Source organism: Mixophyes fleayi, chromosome 8 (genome assembly GCF_038048845.1).
Source record: "Mixophyes fleayi isolate aMixFle1 chromosome 8, aMixFle1.hap1, whole genome shotgun sequence".
In the NCBI taxonomy this organism is placed as follows: domain Eukaryota; kingdom Metazoa; phylum Chordata; class Amphibia; order Anura; family Limnodynastidae; genus Mixophyes; species Mixophyes fleayi.
The window spans coordinates 58,586,220-58,608,219 of record NC_134409.1 but is presented as its reverse complement, the minus strand read 5'-3'; the positions used below and the strand labels follow the sequence as shown (position 1 = coordinate 58,608,219).

Below are 22,000 nucleotides of genomic sequence, written 5' to 3'. Positions count from 1 at the left end.
GTGACCAAACAAGACCAAGTAATTTGGAGTCTAAAAGTGGTGCACAACTACTGTTACGTGGGAAAACCGAGCTGCAAGAAAACAGTAAGGCATTAGAGGATAATGTATGCTCTGAATCAGAAATTACAGCAATCCCTGTGGAGAGTCCATCCACCAGTGGTATGTCTAATCGTGAGTATTCTGTTAGTGTACCCATAAAGAAGGGCCCTTTCAGCAGTTCTGCTGATGTGTGCCTGAACAGCCCGAGTGTAGCTGATGATACACAAATTGAGAATGCCACTTTGGAATTAGAAGAGGATGAGGGGGAGATTTGTGTAGGCGACGAGGGCGCTAATGAGGATGTTGATGAGGATGAGGTTATTTGTGTAAGTCCTGCACCAGTGGCAGCAGTTCTGGCACGTGACAAGAAAAAGGCCATTGTCATGCCTGGCCATAAAACAAAAAAATCCACTTCTTATATTTGGAATTATTTCTACCCAAATCTAGACAACAATTGTATAGCAATTTATAGTGTATGTCAAGCCACAGTCAGTCGAGGGAGGGACCTTAACCATCTTGGAACCTCGTCTATGTTACACCATTTGACAAGAGTTCATGGCAAAGTGTTGGGAAAAGCTGAAAGTTCTTCCAAAAAAATTACAAGCACTCCATCATCAGTTAGGACCCTTCGGTCACCGACATCCTGATGGCTACAAAATACACCCACAACACCATCCTCATCAATGTCCTCAGTAACGCTCGGAGTTATCCCTGCATCCCACTTATTAAGGCTGGATGACTCCTGCACTATAATTGATTCCTCTGAAGAAAGCGTTATTCCCATTGCTGCTGCTGGGGTTGAATCGTCAGCCCAGAAGAAGGCCAAGAAAAAGAGCAGTCCTAAATTCCAACAATTAACTGTGAAACAATCATTTGCTAGGGGAAGCAAATATGACAGCAGTCACCCAGTCGCCAAGCGAATCACAGACGCCATGGCTGCCATGTGTTAGATCTGTGTCCAATATCTACAATAAACGCAGCTGGTTTTTCACAGTTAATTAAGGTTTTGTGTCCGCGTTACAGAATTCCATCTCAACACCATTTTTCCCGTAAAGCTATTCCCCAACTATACCAAAAAGTGTGTACAAATGTAGAGATTGTGCTGAAAAATGCCATTCTGCCCACTGTCCACTTGACCACAGATATGTGGACAAATGGAAGTGGTCAAACCAAAGACTATATGACTGTGGCAGCCCACTGGGTTGGTCATTCACCTTCACCAGCAGGAACAGCAGCAGCATGTACACCACTATGTAACATTTGTCACAGGCAGGCAACTCTTTGTATCACCGGCTTCACTAACAGGCATACAGCTAACAATTTGTTACGAAAACTAAGAGATGTGATTGATATTATTATTATTATTATTATTAATTTTTATTTATAGGGCGCCACTAGGTGTCCGCGGTGCTGTACAGGGACAAACGAAATTACAATACGAGGTGAGACAGCACAGTACAGTAAACAATAATCACAGTAACTCAGTGAGCTCAAGGCACAGCTAGCGGGGCGGAAGATCTGCCAACAACGGCACCAAGGAGGGAGGGCACGGATAAGAGGGAGACCCCCAGGGTGAAGAGGAAGGAGCGAGAGGGGACGGGAGAAGAGGGTCGTCAAGGAGGAAGGCAGGGAAGCTGGTGAGCAGAGTTAAAAGAGGAGAAGACAGGAGGAGAGAAGACCCTGCTCAAAAAAGCGTACAATCTAAGGGCTTATACCACTTGGACTCTCCCCAAGATATGTCATTTCTGATAACTCCAACAATATAGTGTGAGCATTACAGCTGGGTGATTTACATCACATTCCCTGTTTTGCTCACACCATCAACTTGGTTGTGCAGAGCTTCCTATGAAATAACCGTGAGGTGCAGGAGATGCTTTCGGTGGCCCGTAAAATTTCAGGCCATTTCAGGCATTCTGCCACAGCATGTAGGAGATTGCAGCAGCTCCAAGAACTGTTTAACTTGCCCTGCCACCAACTTAAGCAAGAGGTGGTAACTAGGTGGAATTCCACCCTGTACATGCTCCAGAGGATGGAGGAACAGCGCAAAGCCATCCAAGCGTATTGCACAAGCCATGACATTGGGAAAGGAGTGGGGATGTATTTCACTCTTGCACAGTGGGGAATCATTTCAGTGCTGTGCAAGGTGCTGAAACCATTTGAAAATGGGACGTGTGAAGTGAGTGCAGATTCTGCTAGCTTGAGCCAAGTCATTCCTTTAATTAGACTATTGGAAAAGCAGGTTGAGAAACTGAAGGAGGAGATGAAAGCAAGCAATTATGCAAAGTATGTTGGCCTTGTAGATCAATTACTTAATTCGCTTCACAATGATCCTCGAGTTATAAAGATCTTAAACTCGGATCAAAACGTTTTGGCCACTGTGCTTGATCCAAGGTTTAAGACCTACTTTAAGAAGTCTTTGCTTCAAAATGAGTGAGATGTGAACTTTTACAAGGAGCTATTGCTCAGCAAGTTGTCCGCTGAACTGGGCCTTGGCTTGATTATGTGTCCTCCTTCAGTTTCTCAAGCAGCTGCTGCTAGTAAAAAATTTAATTTTCCACAACGAAGCAGGGAAGATGCATTTGGCAGACCAGAACAGTTTAACATCTGGGGGTAAATGTATTAACCTCCGGTTTCTTCAACTCCCGCGAGTTGGGAGTCCTTGGTGCTTAAATTTAAAGCGGTGCTGCCTTGTAAAGGGAAACCTCCCTTTTACAAGGCAGCGCAGCTTTAAATTTAAGCGCCGAAGACGCCGAACTCGCGGGAGTTGAAGAAACCGAAGGTTAATACATTTACCCCCTGTTCTGGTTTGAAAGATTTTTCAAAAAAATGTGTGACCTTGCCCATAACTCCATCCAATACGAGTATTAACATGCAAAGGATGGTGGAGGATTATTTTCAAGAGGTAATTGATATGGAAATGTCAGACAGTCCCTTTCCTTACTGGGAAGAAAAGCAGGCCATTTGGAAACCCCTGTACAAACTTGCTTTGCAATACCTAAGCTGCCCACCGTCCAGTGTGTACTCTGAACGAGTGTTCAGCACAGCTGGGAACTTAGTCAGTGATCGCCGTAGAAGGTTACTTCCCAAAAATGTGGAGAAAATGATGTTTATAAAAATGAACTACATCTTCCACGAGGAAGGCATTCACCATCAAAGACATCCAAGCACTGACTGCTCTCTAATGGCGGATTCAAGCAGCGATGAATTGATAGTCTGTGATGATGACGTACACAATGATGAGGGTGAGGATGAAGCTGAAGATGATGATGATAACATCCTTTTAAAACTTTCTATTTAAGTGTAGAGTACAATCTACCCCCAAAGAGGAAAGGGACTTAGGGCATTTCTATATCACGTACCGTCTTGAAAGGCTGCTGTTTTGGCAATTTCTCATTAAGGGTAGGGTGTCATACACAGACTGACCCCAAATTAGCTTTGTCCATTTCAATTAATATTGTACAGTCTATAATGGCTGAATTTTTTAGTATTTTCTACAAGTTAAGGGGGGCCTAGAGAGCCAGAAACCAAACTGGCTTTATCCATTTCAATTAATATTGTACAGTCTATAACGGCTGAATTTTTTTAGTATTTTCTACAAGTGGAGGGGGGCCTAGAGAGACAGAAACCAAACTGCCTTTGTCCATTTCAATTTATATTGTACAGTCTATAACGGCTGAATTTTTTTAGTATTTTCTACAAGTGGAGGGGGGCCTATAGAGACAGAAACCAAACTGCCTTTGTCCATTTCAATTTATATTGTACAGTCTGTAACGGCTTATTTTTTTTGTATTTTCTACAAGTGGAGGGGGGCCTATAGAGACAGAAACCAAACTGCTTTTGTCCAGTTCAATTTATATTGTACAGTCTATAACGGCTGAATTTTTTAGTATTTTCTACAAGTGGAGGGGGGCCTAGAGAGACAGAAACCAAACTGCCTTTGTCCATTTCAATTTATATTGTACAGTCTATAGCGGCTGAATTTTTTACTATTTTGTACAAGTGGAGGGGGGCCTAGAGAGACAGAAACCAAACTGCCTTTGTCCATTTCTTTACATATTTAACAATAAGTGTAGGGTGTAATATACACCCAAAGACGATGGCTGCATTGCCAATATGCATAGATGGAGCGGAAGACCATCTGGTTTGTGTGTAGAATTAATGAAGGCCTCCCAGGAATTAAACAGTTTTTTTGATCATTTATTAGCTTTACAATTACATTACTTATCCAAAAAACAGGTGGATCACTAAATTTGGTTATTTTATGCCCAAAAACATTGATTTTTAAACAAAATAGCAAAACAAAACCAAACAAAACAAAAACCAAAACCAAAACATGTAAGGGCGGTTTGGCAAAACCAAAACCAAAACCAAAACATGACGGTAATCCAGATCCAAAGCCAAAACCAAAACACGGGGGTCAGTTGGCATCTCTAATATTTACTAAACTGCGGTTTAAAAAAGTGGAGATGTTGCCTATAGCAACCAATCAGATTCTTAAACAAATGATAACTAGAATCTGATTGGTTGCTATAGGCAACATCTCCACTTTTTCAAACCCGCTGTTCAGTAAATATACCCCCTGCTCTTCATCCTACATCTGCATCATATACTCATTCTAAGTGGCACCATGGTAACTTTATGGTCCTTTGTATACCACTTAACTGCAGCTTTATTTACCACTCATGACAAACCACTTATATCACGTACACCTAAGCTTAAAACTAATTTTTGAGATTATTCCCACCCTTATAACATACTCATCTACATTAAAACATCCCCCTATGCCTTCCCTCATTTCTCTCATTCCCCACTTTGGGCATTATTCATTAAGGAAAGTTAAGCAAAAAATTGAGTAAGTTTTCTTACTTAAGTGTTCTAGACAAAACCATGTTACAATGCAAGGGGTACAAATGAGTTTATTATTTTGCACATAAGGAAAATACTGACTGTTTTTTCATGTAGCACACAAATACTTGATAGCTTATTTGTGCACTGAAATTTAAAGTTGATCTAGGACAAGCCCTACCTCAAATATAAATCTGCCGTCAAATTTTAAATTTACCTCCCACTCCAATGCAACATGATTTTGAATTACTTGCTTACTTTTGCTTAACTTTCCTTAATTAATCAGGCCCTTTGCCCCTGTATCCTGATAAATTGGCAAACAAGGGGCAACACTTCAAAAGATAAGAAGAGTGCTCAAGCAGAACAAAAAACAGTGTCAAGCAACACAAAAGTGAGAGTCTTCTCTATACCCAGAAAAGGAAAACAATTCTTTATAAATGAAGGATAATAACAAAGGATAATGATAATAAAAGATAAGGTATACAAATCAAGCATAACTTTAACATACACATGTACATTAATCAGCGAAAGGTTATATATAAATTTTAGAACTTACCAGTGGTTTCTTTAACACATTTGGGATAGACTAACTTCCCTCTGTCACATTTGCTTTTGAATGTTGAGGAAGATGTTTGTATTTGGAATCCCGGTAAACACAAAAACTCAATGATTGTGCCATGTTCAGCATATAGCTTGTCAACATGTTTCCACCTTAATTGTATATTGTTCTTAGACAATTCTATGTGCCCTACTGTGCAAGGCTCTGTAAAATAGTAATAGTACACCAATATATTATGAAACAACATAAGTACAGACAAGAATATACAATGTATATTAACATTCATGATTCTAATTTGGCTGTAGTACAGTCTCCATTGCTGTCTGACCATTCTGAAGATACACTACATACAGTGCCAGTGCGCTCGGCAGGAGAAAGTTGACTATGATTGCGACACTGATTTTCATATTGATGTTCCAGAATGCTATGGATTATGGCTTGTCAATCAGCAGTATAGGCGGAGCAATTTTAGGCAGTGGGGTCTGGCAGTGAAACACAAGAGAACATTTTCCCCATAAACTGTCCATATTAAAGGGGATGAATTGTAATTTTATTTAAGGAACACTGATTTCAGAGGAAAATTAATGGAATTTAAGGTAAGATCTAAAGGAATAGGAGGAATTGCGTTCCATAGGAACATACAATAGTGTATTGGGGCAGCATGGTGGTAAGTGGTTAGCACTTCTGCCTTACAGCACTGGGGTCATGAGTTCAATTCCTGTCAATGGCCTTATCTGTGAGGAGTTTGTATGTTCTCACCGTGTTTGCGTGGGTTTCCTCCGGGTGCTCCGGTTTCCTCCCACACTCAAAAAAAACATACTGGTAGGTTAATTGGCTGCTAACAAATTGACCCTTATCTGTGTGTATGTGTGTGTGTGTGTGTGTGTGTGTGTGTGTGTGTCTGTGTGTGTGTTAGAGAATGTAGACTGTAAGCCCCAATGGGGCAGGGACTGATGTCAGTGAGTTCTCTGTACAGCGCTGCGGAATTAGTGTAATATATAAATAAATGGTGATGATAATGATGATGATGATTGGATGAATATGTAGAGATTGTAATAGCGACCACTAATTAGGTGGAGAGAGACCAGGGATCTATCAAAGATTTGTTGCTCTACAGTAGGCCACAAAGTCAAGTACAGGCATTCCTGCACGGACCAGTATAAGAGAGAGCAATAATTATGGAGGCAAAGTGTGCAGCAATAAGAATGACAAATAGGCTGACAATAGTAAGAGAGGGGTTGTTATATATTTAAAAATATATAGTGTTTCATTTTATGTTTTCTTCAGAAGCACATATATGGAAACCCCCTCTAGAAATCCAGTGTTTGCCCCTGGAGAGAGCGCTTATACAAAACACGTAAGGGCAAGACACTGTCTAAACTAAATTCATGATATTCTAATAGAATACAAAAGTAATCAGAGGCCAAAAACATATATTCAAGCCATGAAGAGTAATTAAAGAATAGAAAAATAGACATTGATTAATATTTGGCAGATTTGTAAACTAGCAATCTCGTTATTCCTTCTTCGTACATTCACTTACTGCGATGGCAGCTAAAAAGAATATTGCCAGTTTATTTTATTTTTTTGCATTTTGTTTAATACACAGCTCTATATTTTCTGTCATGTATCAGTCTATTGCAGTGTTGGCTAACCTGTGACACTCCAGGTGTTGTGAAAAGTACCAGCATTCTCTTCCAGCAATAAGCTGCTATATATTGGCAAAGCATGCTGGGACTTGTAGTTTCAAAACAGCTGGAGTGTCACAGGCTAGCCAACACTGGTCTATTGAGCAGGAGCATTTCAGCACTAGTAATGGCAGAAGGACTACTACTACTAAAGGTTATGTAATAAGGATGTCTCAGACAGAGTCTTCCAAAAAGCACTTGATGATCCATCACAAATCAACAGTTCTTTTAAACATTAAGGGTAAACATAATGATAATAATAATGACTGTGATGAATTTCATAAAAAAAAGAAAGTAGCCAAGATCACATATACCAAGTGTTAAAAAAATACTCAGACCTTGGAATTAGTTTTTTTTTTACTAGTACTGGTCCTGATACTGTTTAGCGAAATGCATCTTTCAGGAATCAGAAGAAATATTTGGGCCTTTACATAATTCTGAGGACAGTATATGGCTGTCAACAAGTTGTAAGTCTGACATTTCAGCATCTGACACTGTTATATTGTGTGATGATATTGTTGACATCAGCGCTGACAGTCATCAGGATGAGTATGATGAGCTAATTCAGTAAAATGTCTATTCAGAGTAGAGATGGTCACTGACCCCCGTGTTTTGGTTTTGGATTCGGTTTTGGATCTGGATTACCGTCGTGTTTTGGTTTTGGTTTTGGTTTTGCAAAACCTCCATTGCGTGTTTTGGTTTTGGTTTTGGTTTTGTTTGGTTTTGTTTTGCTATTTTTTGGGAAAATCCATGTTTTTGGGCCTAAATTAACCCAATTTAGTGCTCCAACTGTTTTAGAGACAAGTAATCTAATTGTTGAGGTAATAAATCATCCCAAAAAACAGTTTAATTCTTCGTTGGTAGGCCTATTCTACACACAAAACAGATTGTCTTCCTCTCCATCTATGCATATTGGCAATGCAGCCATCGTCTTTGAATGTATATTACACCCTACACTTATAGTTAAATATGTAAAGAAATGGAAAAAGCCAGTTTGGTTTCTGTCTCTCAAGGCCCCCCTCCACTTGTATAAAATACCAAAAAATTCAGCCATTATAGACTGTACAATATTAATTGACATGGAGAAAGCCAGTTTGGTTTCTGTCTCTCTAGGCCCCCCTCCACTTGTATAAAATACTAAAAAATTCAGCCATTATAGACTGTACAATATTAATTGACATGGAGAAAGCCAGTTTGGTTTCTGTCTCTCTAGGCCCCCCTCCACTTGTATAAAATACTAAAAAATTCAGCCATTATAGACTGTACAATATTAATTGACATGGAGAAAGCCAGTTTGGTTTCTGTCTCTCTAGGCCCCCCTCCACTTGTATAAAATACTAAAAAATTCAGCCATTATAGACTGTACAATATTAATTGACATGGAGAAAGCCAGTTTGGTTTCTGTCTCTCTAGGCCCCCCTCCACTTGTATAAAATACTAAAAAATTCAGCCATTATAGACTGTACAATATTAATTGACATGGAGAAAGACAGTTTGGTTTCTGTCTCTCTAGGCCCCCCTCCACTTGTATAAAATACTAAAAAATTCAGCCATTATAGACTGTACAATATTAATTGACATGGAGAAAGCCAGTTTGGTTTCTGTCTCTCTAGGCCCCCCTCCACTTGTATAAAATACTAAAAAATTCAGCCATTATAGACTGTACAATATTAATTGACATGGAGAAAGACAGTTTGGTTTCTGTCTCTCTAGGCCCCCCTCCACTTGTATAAAATACTAAAAAATTCAGCCATTATAGACTGTACAATATTAATTGACATGGAGAAAGCCAGTTTGGTTTCTGTCTCTCTAGGCCCCCCTCCACTTGTATAAAATACTAAAAAATTCAGCCATTATAGACTGTACAATATTATGAAAAATGGACAAAGCCAGTTTAGGGTCACTCTGTCTATGACACCCTACCCTTAAGGATAAATTGCCCTAACAGCAGCCTTTCAAGATGGTATGTGATATGGAAATGCCACAAGTCCCTTTCCTCTTTGGGGGTAGATTGCACCCTACACTTACATAGAAAGTTTTAAAAAGATGTTATCGGCATCATCTTCAGCTTCATCCTCACCCTCATCAGTGTTATCGTCATCATCACAGACTATCAATTCATCGCCGCTTGAATCCGCCATTAGAGAACAGTCAGTGCTTGCATGTCTTGGATGGTGAAGGCCTTCCTCGTGGAAGATGTAGTTCATTTTTATAAACATCATTTTCTCCACATTTTTGGGAAGTAACCTTCTACGGCGATCACTGACTAAGTTCCCTGCTGTGCTGAACACTCGTTCAGAGTACACACTGGAGGGTGGGCAGCTTAGGTATTGCAAAGCAAGTTTGTACATGGGTTTCCAAATAGCTTGCTTTTCTTCCCAGTAAGGAAAGGGACTGTCTGACATTTCCATATCAACTACCTCTTGAAAGTAATCCTCCACCATCCTTTGCATGTTTATACTCATATTGGATGGACTTATGGGCAAAGTGACACTTTGTTTTGAAAAATCCTTCAAACCAGCCCAGATGTTAAATTGTTCTCGTCTGCCCCCTGTGTCTTCCCTGCTTCTTTTTTGGAAATTTAATTTTTTACGAGCAACAGCTTGAGAAAGTGAAGGAGGACACGTCGTCAAGCCGAGGCCCAGTTCAGCGGCCAACTTGCTGAGCAATAGCTCCTTGCAAAAGTTCACATCTCGCTCATTTACAAGTAAAGACTCAATGTAGGTTTTAAACCTTGGATCAAGCACAGTGGCCAAAACGTACTGATCCGAGTTCAAGATCTTAATAACTCGAGGATCATTGTGAAGCGAATTAAGTACTTGATCGACAAGGCCAACATACTTTGCTGAATTGCTTGCTTTCAGCTCCTCCTTCATTTTCTCAAGCTGCTTTTCCAATAGTCTAATTAAAGGAATGACTTGGCTCAAACTAGCAGAGTCTGCACTGACCTCACATGTCACAACTTCAAATGGTTTCAGCACCTTGCACAGCACTGAAAGGATTCCCCACTGTGCAAGAGTGAAATACATCCCCCCTCCTTTCCCAATGTCATGACTTGTGCAATATGCTTGGATGGCTTTGCGCTGTTCCTCCATCCTCTGAAGCATGTACAGGGTGGAATTCCACCGAGTTACCACCTCTTGCTTAAGTTGGTGGCAGGGCAAGTTAAACTGCTCTTGGAGCTGCTGTAATCTCCTACATGCTGTGGCTGAATGCCTGAAATGGCCTGAAATTTTACGGGCCACCGAAAGCATCTCCTGCACCTCACGGTTGTTTCGTAGGAAGCTCTGCACCACCAAGTTGATGGTGTGAGCAAAACAGGGAATATGTTGGAAATCACCCAGCTGTAATGCTCGCACTATATTGTTGGCGTTATCTGAAATGACATACCCTGGGGAGAGTCCGAGTGGTATAAGCCATGCATCAATCACATCTCTCAGTTTGCGTAACAAATTGTCAGCCGTATGCCTGTTAGTGAAGCCGGTGATACAAAGAGTGGCCTGCCTGTGACAAATGTTACGTAGTGGTGTACATGCTGCTGCTGTTCCTGCTGGTGAAGGTGAATGACCAACCCAGTGGGCTGTCACAGTCATATAGTCTTTGGTTTGGCCACTTCCACTTGTCCACATATCTGTGGTTAAGTGAACAGTGGGCAGAATGGCATTTTTCAGCGCAATCTCTACATTTTTACACACTTTTTGGTATAGTTGTGGAATAGCTTTACGGGAGAAATGGTGTCGCGATGGAATTCTGTAACGCGGACACAAAACCTCAATTAACTGTGAAAAACCAGCTGCGTTTATGGTGGAGATTGGACGCAGATCTAACACTAACATTGCAGCCATGGCGTCTGTGATTCGCTTGGCGACTGGGTGACTGCTGTCATATTTGCTTCCCCTCGCAAAGGATTGTTTCACAGTTAATTGCTGAAATGTAGGACTGCTCATTTTATTCACCTGCCTCTGGGATGACGATTCACCCCCAGCAGCAGCAACAGCAGCAGCAGGACTAACGCTTTCTTCAGAGGAATCAATAATAGTGCCGGAGTCATCCAGCCTTAAGTGGGATGCCGGGCTAACTCCGAGCGCTACTGAGGATATTGATGAGGATGGTGTGGTGGGTGTATTTTGTGGCCGTCGGTATGTCGGTGAGCGGAGGGTCTTAGCTGATGAGGGAGTGCTTGTATTCTTTTGGGAAGAACTTTCAGCTTTTCCCAACACTTTGCCATGAACTCTCGTTAAATGGCGTAACATAGACGAGGTTCCAAGATGGTTAAGGTCCCTCCCTCGACTGACTGTGGCTTCACATACACTACAAATGGCTATACAATTGTTGTCTGGATTTGGGTAGAAATAATTCCACACATAAGAAGTGGATTTTTTTGTTTTATGCCCAGGCATGACAATGGCCTTTTTCTTGTCACGTGCCAGAACTGCTGCCACTGGTGCAGGACTTACACAAACAACCTCATCCTCATCAACATCCTCATTAGCGCCCTCGTCGCCTACACAAATCTCCCCCTCATCCTCTTCTAATTCCAAAGTGGCATCCTCAATTTGGGTATCACCGGCTACACTCGGGCTATTAAGGCACACATCAGCAGAATGCTCACGATTAGACATCCCACTGTTGGATGGACTCTCCACAGGGATTGTTGTCATTTGTGAATCAGAGCAAATATTCTCCTGTAATGCCTCACTGGTATCTTGCAGCTCAGCTTTGACGCGTAACAGTAGTTGTGCACCAATTGTAGGCTGGGTAACTTTTTGGGATCTGCCACTAATAGCCAAAGGTGAAGGCCTCATTCTCTCTTTGCCACTGCGTGTGTAGAATGGCATGCTTGCAATTTTTTTTTTATCGTCACTTAACTTTTGCTCAGTTACACTTCGTTTTCGCTTCAATACAGTAAATTTTTTTTTGGTTTTTGTTTTTTGCACTAATTTGAAAACACTCTGTTGTTTGACATCGCCTTGGCCAGATGACGTACTGGGAACACTAACATCAGGACTGGTGACAGAACCTGGTTGCTCATTTAGATCATATGTGGACTGCTTTGAATCCATTGCGTAGATACTGCTGACAGATATGACTTTTGACAGCCAGAAATATTAATGCACAATTAGGGAGGACACCCCAAAAACACAGAGGAGTGCTAAAATTTATTGAGTAGATACTGCTGACAGATATGACTTTTGACAGCCAGAAATATTAATGCACAATTAGAGAGGACACCCCAAAAACACTGAGGAGTGCTTAAAATTATTGAGTAGATACTGCTGACAGATATGACTTTTGACAGCCAGAAATATTAATGCACAATTAGAGAGGACACCCCAAAAACACTGAGGAGTGCTTAAAATTATTGAGTAGATACTGCTGACAGATATGACTTTTGACAGCCAGAAATATTAATGCACAATTAGAGAGGACACCCCAAAAACACTGAGGAGTGCTAACATTTATTGAGTAGATACTGCTGACAGATATGACTTTTGACAGCCAGAAATATTAATGCACAATTAGGGAGGACACCCCAAAAACACAGAGGAGTGCTAAAATTTATTGAGTAGATACTGCTGACAGATATGACTTTTGACAGCCAGAAATATTAATGCACAATTAGAGAGGACACCCCAAAAACACTGAGGAGTGCTTAAAATTATTGAGTAGATACTGCTGACAGATATGACTTTTGACAGCCAGAAATATTAATGCACAATTAGAGAGGACACCCCAAAAACACTGAGGAGTGCTTAAAATTATTGAGTAGATACTGCTGACAGATATGACTTTTGACAGCCAGAAATATTAATGCACAATTAGAGAGGACACCCCAAAAACACTGAGGAGTGCTAACATTTATTGAGTAGATACTGCTGACAGATATGACTTTTGACAGCCAGAAATATTAATGCACAATTAGGGAGGACACCCCAAAAACACAGAGGAGTGCTAAAATTTATTGAGTAGATACTGCTGACAGATATGACTTTTGACAGCCAGAAATATTAATGCACAATTAGAGAGGACACCCCAAAAACACTGAGGAGTGCTTAAAATTATTGAGTAGATACTGCTGACAGATATGACTTTTGACAGCCAGAAATATTAATGCACAATTAGGGAGGACACCCCAAAAACACAGAGGAGTGCTAAAATTTATTGAGTAGATACTGCTGACAGATATGACTTTTGACAGCCAGAAATATTAATGCACAATTAGAGAGGACACCCCAAAAACACTGAGGAGTGCTTAAAATTATTGAGTAGATACTGCTGACAGATATGACTTTTGACAGCCAGAAATATTAATGCACAATTAGAGAGGACACCCCAAAAACACTGAGGAGTGCTTAAAATTATTGAGTAGATACTGCTGACAGATATGACTTTTGACAGCCAGAAATATTAATGCACAATTAGAGAGGACACCCCAAAAACACTGAGGAGTGCTAACATTTATTGAGTAGATACTGCTGACAGATATGACTTTTGACAGCCAGAAATATTAATGCACAATTATGGGGGACAACCCAAAAGCGCTGGGGAGTGCCAAATATGAAGAAAAAATAATAAACCTCTATCCTCCTCTCTGCACTAGCGATTTTGGTTAGAGCAATTGCAAGAACAATATTGTATTCTTTCTCTGTCCCTGCTCTAATTAGCCTATGACTACACCCTGCTCTCTCCCTCTGTCAAATGGCGATGGATTGCTGTGGAGGCGTGTATTTATAAAGTTGAAGTATCGCGAGAACCGAGTCCCGAGATCCGACGACGTCACAATGACGTTCGGCCTCGATTTGGATTCGGAATTGGCGGGAGAGTACCGAGCTGCTCAGCTCGGTACTCGGATACCCAAAGTTCGGGTGGGTTCGGTTCTCGGAGAACCGGACCCGCCCATCTCTAATTCAGAGACTAACTTCTAATCACTATCCCCTAATTGTTTGTGTTGTAGTGGTGTGTTAAAAAACAAGCAATTCAGCCACAAAAGTGAAATTCCCTATTGCTAAAGTACCTGGTTTGTTAACCTATTCGAATGTACTGTTCAATAAACATAAAGGTGGGTGGGAGAGCCACAGGACAATGCCATCTCCTTGTACTATTAATTAATGTTGGGCTTTGCCCCACCTGTACAATATAGTAAACAAACAGTCACCCAACTTTCTAGCTGTGGCTATTCTTTCAACTGTTGCATTTACATTCAATTCTATCCTCTTGTACTATTTTGAAGAAATGCTGGACTTTGCAAACCTGTGACTTTCATTAAAGTGTCATCTACTATCTAGCTGGGGCTGATTTTTTGTCTGTTTAATTTGCATACAATGCCATATTTTTATACCATTGAGAAATGCTGGGCTTTGCTTACCAGTATCTTTTAGTAAACTAAACACCTATCTGTCACTGTTCTGATACTCCTTTATGTCCAATGCCATTGTGTTTTACTAGTAGAAAATGTTTGTTTTATTACACTGTCACCCAACTACCCATCTGGGGCTGTTCTGCCAGTCTGTTTCCTATGTGTCCACTGCTATCTCCTTGCAGCAAAAAGACATAACACTGCCTTTAGCCTATAGATTTTGGTTAGAGCAAAGAGAAAAAAATACCAGGTCAATGCATGTAATGGTGAGAGCAAGCCAGTTACACAAATCCATTTAATGTTGGGAATAAATTATATTTTCAGTCAGCCAGATAGCTAAAAGTCATAACATTGCTAATTGTGATTTGGTCATTAATAGATTGCAAAGGAAAGTAAATACTATTGTAGGAACAAAAACAGTACAATTATGTGACATGTGATTTTATGAGTGGTTCTACCATTATTCACCATACTTACATTTTTGTGTCGCGAGCCACGGCGGTACTCACAGCCACCGTGGCTCGCTTCCAGCGCCCTCTGGCGTCCCGGCCGTCACGTTGACGACCGAGACGTCATTTCCGACTAAGACCGGACGCCGCTTGTTCAGCACCGTGTCCCTGCAATGTAAGAGGCCGGGTGCGCGCGCGCACAGTGCCCTCCAGCTAATTAGTCCAACCTGTGGCTAATTTGGTTTAAGTATACTGCCGCTGTGTATGTTTCTGGGTATAAGAGGCAGGGAGGGCTTAGCCTCCCTGCCGGTTATAGCTTCTGTTGCCAGTCTGCTGACCTGCTCTGTGCCTTGTTCCTGCCTGTTGGACTTTCTGCTGATTACCCGTGTATGACCCTTTGCCTGGATTTGGACTTTGCTTGTGTATCTCGTGACCCTGACCTCTGGCCTATTTACCGATCTTCCTGTCTGCTTGTGACCCTTGACCTTGGCTTGTTAATTGGAATTGCTACCTGCTGCTAGCCCTTGACCTCTGCTTGGACTTCACTCCGCTTGCATGGGTTCTCCCCAGCCGGTACACACTTCACGACCCACTGTCAGTCTGCAGCCCAGCCTGTCCCCACCATCAGGGGCTCCAGTGAACGCCTGACTGGCAGAGTAGACTCCGGGTTGTGTTGTGCCGGCTGGAGGGGTTCCTAACATTTTGGATGAAACCCTAAAACAAAAACAAAAATTAAACACTCTCCTGGTTTTCCTTAAACCAAACGCAACACCAAAGCACAAAGATGGCTTTGGAAACACAACCAAAACTAAAACACCAATTGGTTTGCTAATTTTAAACGAAAAAATCATAATTGTGTCTGTATGTGAAAAAGATAATTTTGTAGTGTTTTCCTATTCTTTCCATGATAAAATGTTATTGGATCAAAATGTCAGAAAGTCACAGATAAAAAAATGTAATACAATAAAAATGCATTGTAACGTTAGTGCCATTTACAGCTTTTTTTTCCTGCAATTTTATGCAATGCTCATTTATTTTCCACATAAAAAAGCCATCTGCAGAGTATTGTGGCATTCCTTGTTGATATAAATCTAGGCATCTTAATAATGTACCACATGCAAAAATTAATATTAGTTTAGTGTGATGAGACTATTTAAGTGTGTTTGAAGGGTAGTCAGTGCGCGGTTAGGCGTTCCCTGCTTACTGTGAATAGTTTTTCTCCCAGAAAAGGGATTTTTTTCCATATCCTAATACATTGTGAAAAACAGATGTTGCCCTATACATTATTATCTTCTACACTAATGTAAAAGTAACATTCAAACCACACCAAAGTGAAACATGCGATATTCCCTCCCTCTCCTGATTAATTTGAGACATAGACGAGGTCACACTAAGCAGTATTTTAGAAGAAAATGGAAATGTGGAAAATAATGAAGGAAGTGCTTCTAGTGATAGTAGGATGGAACGGGAAGAGGGATTTTCCCTCTTTACAAGATGCACAATTATAGTCGGACCCACAATTACACAAAAGTAGCACAGTGACTCAGTGGGTTTCCTCCGATGCTAAGGTTTCCTCTCACACTCGAAAAAACATACTGGTAGATTAATTGACTACTGACAAAATTAACACTAGTCTGTGTCTGTCTGTGTGTGTGTGTGTGTGTGTGTGTGTGTGTGTTAGGGAATCAGACTGCAAGCTCCATTGGAGCAAGGACTGATGTGAATGACAAATATTCTCTGTACAGCGCTGTGGAATTGGTCGCACTATATAAATAAATGGTCATTATGATGAAAAGTAGGAGCAAATTAATTTTACGGCAGTAGTTCCCAAAGCATAAAAGAACGGTGTGCATATATGTGTGTGTGAGGTTCACAAACAACCAAATTTGCACACAATAAAACCCTTTGCATACCCGCATATTTTGTACTTTCAGAAACTACCTTTATAAACCAATGCTTATTTTTATGTCACAAAAAACAGACATGTAAATCAAGGTGGTTGGAACAAGCCTTAATAATTTTTAATTGTTTCAGGGAAAAGAAATTAAAGACCATTCAGTAGAATGTTTAAAAAAATGTTTAGTTGTTATGTATTTATGTAGCTTTTTTTTCTTTTTTTTTCCTCTGAATGAAATTAGGAGATTAATTCTATTAACAGTATAATAGATAAGTAGCAAAAAAATTATTTCAACACTCACCCAGGCAAACAGGTGGATCTGACCAGTGTCCATTTTTGCAGGTGATATTCAGACTTCCCTGGGCTATATAATAATGCTGACATTGATATTCAACTGTGGAGCCAGAGGTGTATTGTTTTTGTATTAAGGATTTCACTTCTCCATAAGTGACTAAAGGTGGTGCAGAGCAACTCTGTCCTTGTTCTAAAATATTTCAAAGAAGAAAACTGTAATCCATGAGTGAGTTTTAGGGGATGGCTATTTCAGCTAATTCTGAAATAAGAATTATTATCAGCCCTACCACAGGGTCCACTTATATTTTAATGACTTTTCTATTACTTTTGTTCACACTTTATTTTTATATATTCACCTATCCCTTTCTGGTTCAAACTTTTATATTTTATTATTATACAATAAAATTTAGTTTTTATATTTTGTGGAAAACTTTTGAGACCTGGAGTGCTTCTAACTTCAATTCTTGTTTCCTTTTCGCTCTGTAATTATTACATGTTGAATGAAGCACCCCCTCACTTCTAATAATATTAATAGTGAGGTAGGTCGTAGCTTGGTGCAGAGCATTTTCTCCTTTCCCCATTCTTCCTTTTGTAGACAAGGACAGTTACACGTCAGTTCGTGGTACTAGCGATCTCCAAAAGTTACAGATGGTAAAATGATATCTTACATGGTCAACCAGTGCTTTTTTATACAGTTTTGGAAACAGCCTGGCAGGCGGTAATCTAGCATCCCTGATTCTCCCTGGCACCAAAATGGCTGATATACTATTTTTAATAATTAACATCAGGATGTAATATATCCTGTAATCTTGCATTTAACGCAATTTAATTTACAAAAGTCAATCTGTAAATTCCTAAAACTTGGTGTTAAGTTTCCTATATTACTTGCATCCTGTCTTAGAGAGATAGCAATCTAATTAACCCCTCCTGTGCTTTCAGGCTCAACAGACATGTTGGTCAGTCAGAGATTAAAATAATTAATTAATTTAATTTAGGATTTCCTTTCTTCTTTTCTTACAAGACACATTTCCTCTACCATGGTTACTGTCTCAGAGATCAATACATTTCCTTTTCAGTAATACAAGACAATATAAAAAAAAACCAGTACATTTGCAATGATATACAGTGGTGCACTACATCCCTAATTGAAATAAATATATACAATAAATTATTTATAAGTGATCCAACCACACCCATCTTCATCTCTTTATACTTAGAACACATTTTACACTTATACACTTTTGCTGTAAATTGAATATATATGAGCATTTTAAGAAATACGCTGAAAGCCATCAAATACACAAAAGAGATATATGTAATAATGGCAACTTCAATGAAACTTCATTGATTAATTTAGCAAAACATAATTAGGATAAACCGAAATATTTTAGGAGAAAACTGAACATTTAAAGTTAATGAAGGAGGACTATAAAGTAGCAGTTGTACTTGATGTTATGTTTTTATTGCTTCCACGATGCACATTTTCCTGAATATGCTCAACACAGGAAATGTAGGCGCAGTTTCATTTTAAAGAAGAACCAGTTTGCAGAGATGGCAATGGGTGCGCTCCATGTGCTGTCTCAGCGAAGATCCAGAGTCCTTAATATTTTCACACTAAACAGCTCGCCATATGATAAGTAGGAGAGGTGACTAATTATTCTGTTCAGATTAGCCAGAACAGCCATTTTACAGAAATAATGGACAATATATTACTATACTGATTTTTATCAACTATCTTTGCATGATAAAGCGAGAGATTAATTGTTCAAATATTATTTCTTGACAAATCAACCAAATATGTGACAATTTCCATGATAATTTAACCTCCAAGCCATTGGTTTCATTGGAGCCTTTGGGTAATATTTAATTTTGCCTTTGTCAGAGAATCAGTATGGCATCTCCCACTGCTATAACTTCATTCATATATAAAATCTAAGGTCTGTTTGCTAAACATCCAATGCCCACAAATTTTAATGAACATTTATAGTAAATTAACTTATTTAGTATTTACTTTCCTATTAATATATGACCGATCGTTATCTTTAAGGTATATAATGTATAGCAGGTTTACTGCTTAAAAAAAACCTAAACATTGACATGTTTAGGTTCCAGACTGACTAAGCAAATTATTGTTTGTTAATTGAGATAACCCCTGGCCCAGTCCCAATTATATTCAAAATTGTCCAAGCTATTACACCTAAAGAATATATTACATTGTGAGTGATGAGTACCTCCCAAGCCATTTGGGCTTTCTCCTAGAGCCATGAAACTCATGCAGGTATTTGTGATGATCTGACCATTGAGTTTTACTTGTGCTTGTCAAGTGTTGTAAAGAAGATGCATTTATACATTTTAAGATAAAAAATTGCCTCATTTACCAATGTCAGCAATTGTGTAATTATAGGCGTAACAATCTGTACAAGCTCCATGAAATCCTGAAACTCTAATACATAGAGACACATAGGAGAATGCAGTGTCTGTAGGTTTGAATAACATTTTATTGGTGTACTCTTCCTCTTTTCCAGAAACTCATATGATAAATATACTGTATGTACTACACGTATTTAACTGCATTGATGTTAATAAATAGTATGTTATAGATAATGTGGATCATATGTGTACCATTTGTATTCACTGTACTGTGCTTTTAAGATACGCTAGACCAATTGGGGGCAAAATGATAAATCTGGATTAAGGGCCCTTTAAAACTATTGCTAAGTATTTCCAACATCACCCCTGCTTTGCAGATAGTACATTTTTACAGCATATAGCTAGAAGCCTAAAAACACCTCTTGAATTTTTCAGATGCTGTTCCTGTACTATACATAATTTTGTTGTGTGGTGACCAGTGTTTTGCAGCTCCACCATTGACTTTTACATGCATATATCCTTCACTGTCTGCAGTGGAGTAATCAGTATGTTTGGTCTAGAGGGGTTATGCCAGGCAGTTGTAATCCTCCCTGCACTTGCCGGTGCACCATTCTAGTGAAATCTTTTAGTGATGCCTCATTGAATGTCAAAAAACAATCACCATAGCAGATGCCAATCCTATTAGTAAATGAGCATATGCATAGAAAAAAAATTTTCTTCAGTAGTCTTACAAAGCATTTATAAAAATAAAAAAATAAAATCTGTTTGTAAATCATGTATACGGTACTCACCTATACATATTGGAGGCAAAGACCATGTGCCTTTGATACATAATCTCTCATGTGTCCCATTCATTTGAAAACCATTATTGCACTTGTACGTGACAATGTTTCCACTGTAATATTCAGGCTTTTTGGTAGTTGGATCCAGTGTTGCGAATGGTATAGCAGGAGGTTCATCACATTTCTGTATACCTTGAATGGACCAAATAAAAAAATAAAAAAAAACCCTTGGAATGTTATTTCAAAAATAACAGTTTGTGAATTAAACTGCTTTCAGTATGAGCATGCGGATCATTATTGTTCAGTCTTTTGCAGCACAATGGTTATTTTGCAGTTCTTTTAAACCACCTCGTCATGTACTTATGTATAAATGTAGAAGTTTATTTATACCATTGCCATTGTCTACACAGCGCATTACAAGTTTTCCAAATTATACAGCACTGGAGTATAGAGTGAGAGGCAGAGGCCCCCTTTCAGCTCTCCCGGGAGGTAACAGCTGCATCATTGTGCCCTTACTCAAGCTTTACTATAGGGCCCGGCATTGCAGAGTACCGTCCCTGCTTAACAGTGATATCCTATGTTTATGCCTCTTAGGAACAACCCTGTTTTATGTCTGTGTATATTATTATTAAGATTTGCTTAAAATGCACAGTGTGGAAGTCATTAGTGTTTACCATAAACCTGCATAAACCAATAAAGACACGGACATCAAAATAACGTTGGAATGAAATGTATTTATTAAATGATTAAACTAAAAGGGGCTGAAAAAAGGCGGACGAGAGCAGGGCAGTAAGCAAACACAAAACCAATAACGGTGGAAAGGTCAGACCATTGTACCACCAACCCAGGACAATACCTTATCTATTGGCCGGTGCGAAATATCTGTCCAACGGCAAGACTACACCCCCCTTAAAACCGCCAGTAACATATTCAACAAACTGGCCCAGAGTCCGATTCACTGGACCCAACATACGTGATGACAACACAATCCAAAAGGGGGAGTAGTGACCTATGACGAGATAACCCAAGCACCATATGCAAACTTACCGACTGCACTGCTCTCCCACCCCAACCATAATAAAACACCCCAAAAAACTGCCGGGTGGGAGGGAGGGAATCCGGAAGCAGAGAGGGGAAAATGGAGGAGAACATTCACCTATATAAAGTTAAACCACTCCCCTCCTCTGCCTTCATTGGTTACAAATATAAAAAGCCCATAGGCTAAACACCTAATCACTCACCCACGTGATTTTAACTACGTTTAGGCTGATGGCCACACTTCCCTAATACATATGTGTAATAGTGTTAATGGAAATATATATCAAAGGGTGAAAAGCCCTATTGTCAGAGAAAACAGGTGTTTTTGCCAGCAATAGGTTCTTTCTTTATCTTTGCCCTATACAAGGGTTACAGCTGGAGATAGCTATAAGAAAGTTGGCAAAGTATTCTACATGCCTCAGCATCACAGCGGTACATTTACTTCCACAATACTTGCTCTGTTATTGCCTTGTCAGGATGGAGATACCAGAAGAAAATTAATGAAAAGTTGCTTTAGTACTTAAAACATTTTGTCATGGGACCGGCTATTTTTGCAAAAGTGCAAAGTTCTGCCCATACAGTCTTGAGTTCCATTTTTTCTGTGGCATTCTGTGAAATGGCCATTTTGATTTGTATTTGTAAAATGCACCTTTTGCAGAATTCATAGTCTATAAATGGGCTC

General features: G+C 39.6%; 1 protein-coding gene and 1 long non-coding RNA gene across 4 annotated transcripts in view; both read right to left on the bottom strand.

Annotated features, from left to right (window-relative positions):
* The window catches only part of LOC142099309 (uncharacterized), a 151,603-nt gene that overhangs the window by 98,905 nt on the left and 30,698 nt on the right, over positions 1-22,000 (bottom strand). The gene's annotated exons all lie outside the window — the stretch shown is intronic.
* LOC142099300 (coagulation factor XIII B chain-like) overlaps positions 1-22,000 on the bottom strand; it is a 41,829-nt gene that overhangs the window by 9,773 nt on the left and 10,056 nt on the right. For 2 of the 3 annotated variants that reach the window (XM_075182623.1, XM_075182622.1), the window contains exons 5-7: positions 20,290-20,472; positions 17,136-17,318; positions 5,441-5,647 (exon numbers count right to left, since the gene is read on the bottom strand). In XM_075182623.1, the coding sequence (XP_075038724.1) occupies positions 5,441-5,647; positions 17,136-17,318; positions 20,290-20,472 (573 nt within the window). The remainder of the gene's footprint in view (positions 1-5,440; positions 5,648-17,135; positions 17,319-20,289; positions 20,473-22,000) is intronic. The other variant, XM_075182625.1, reaches the window with a different exon arrangement.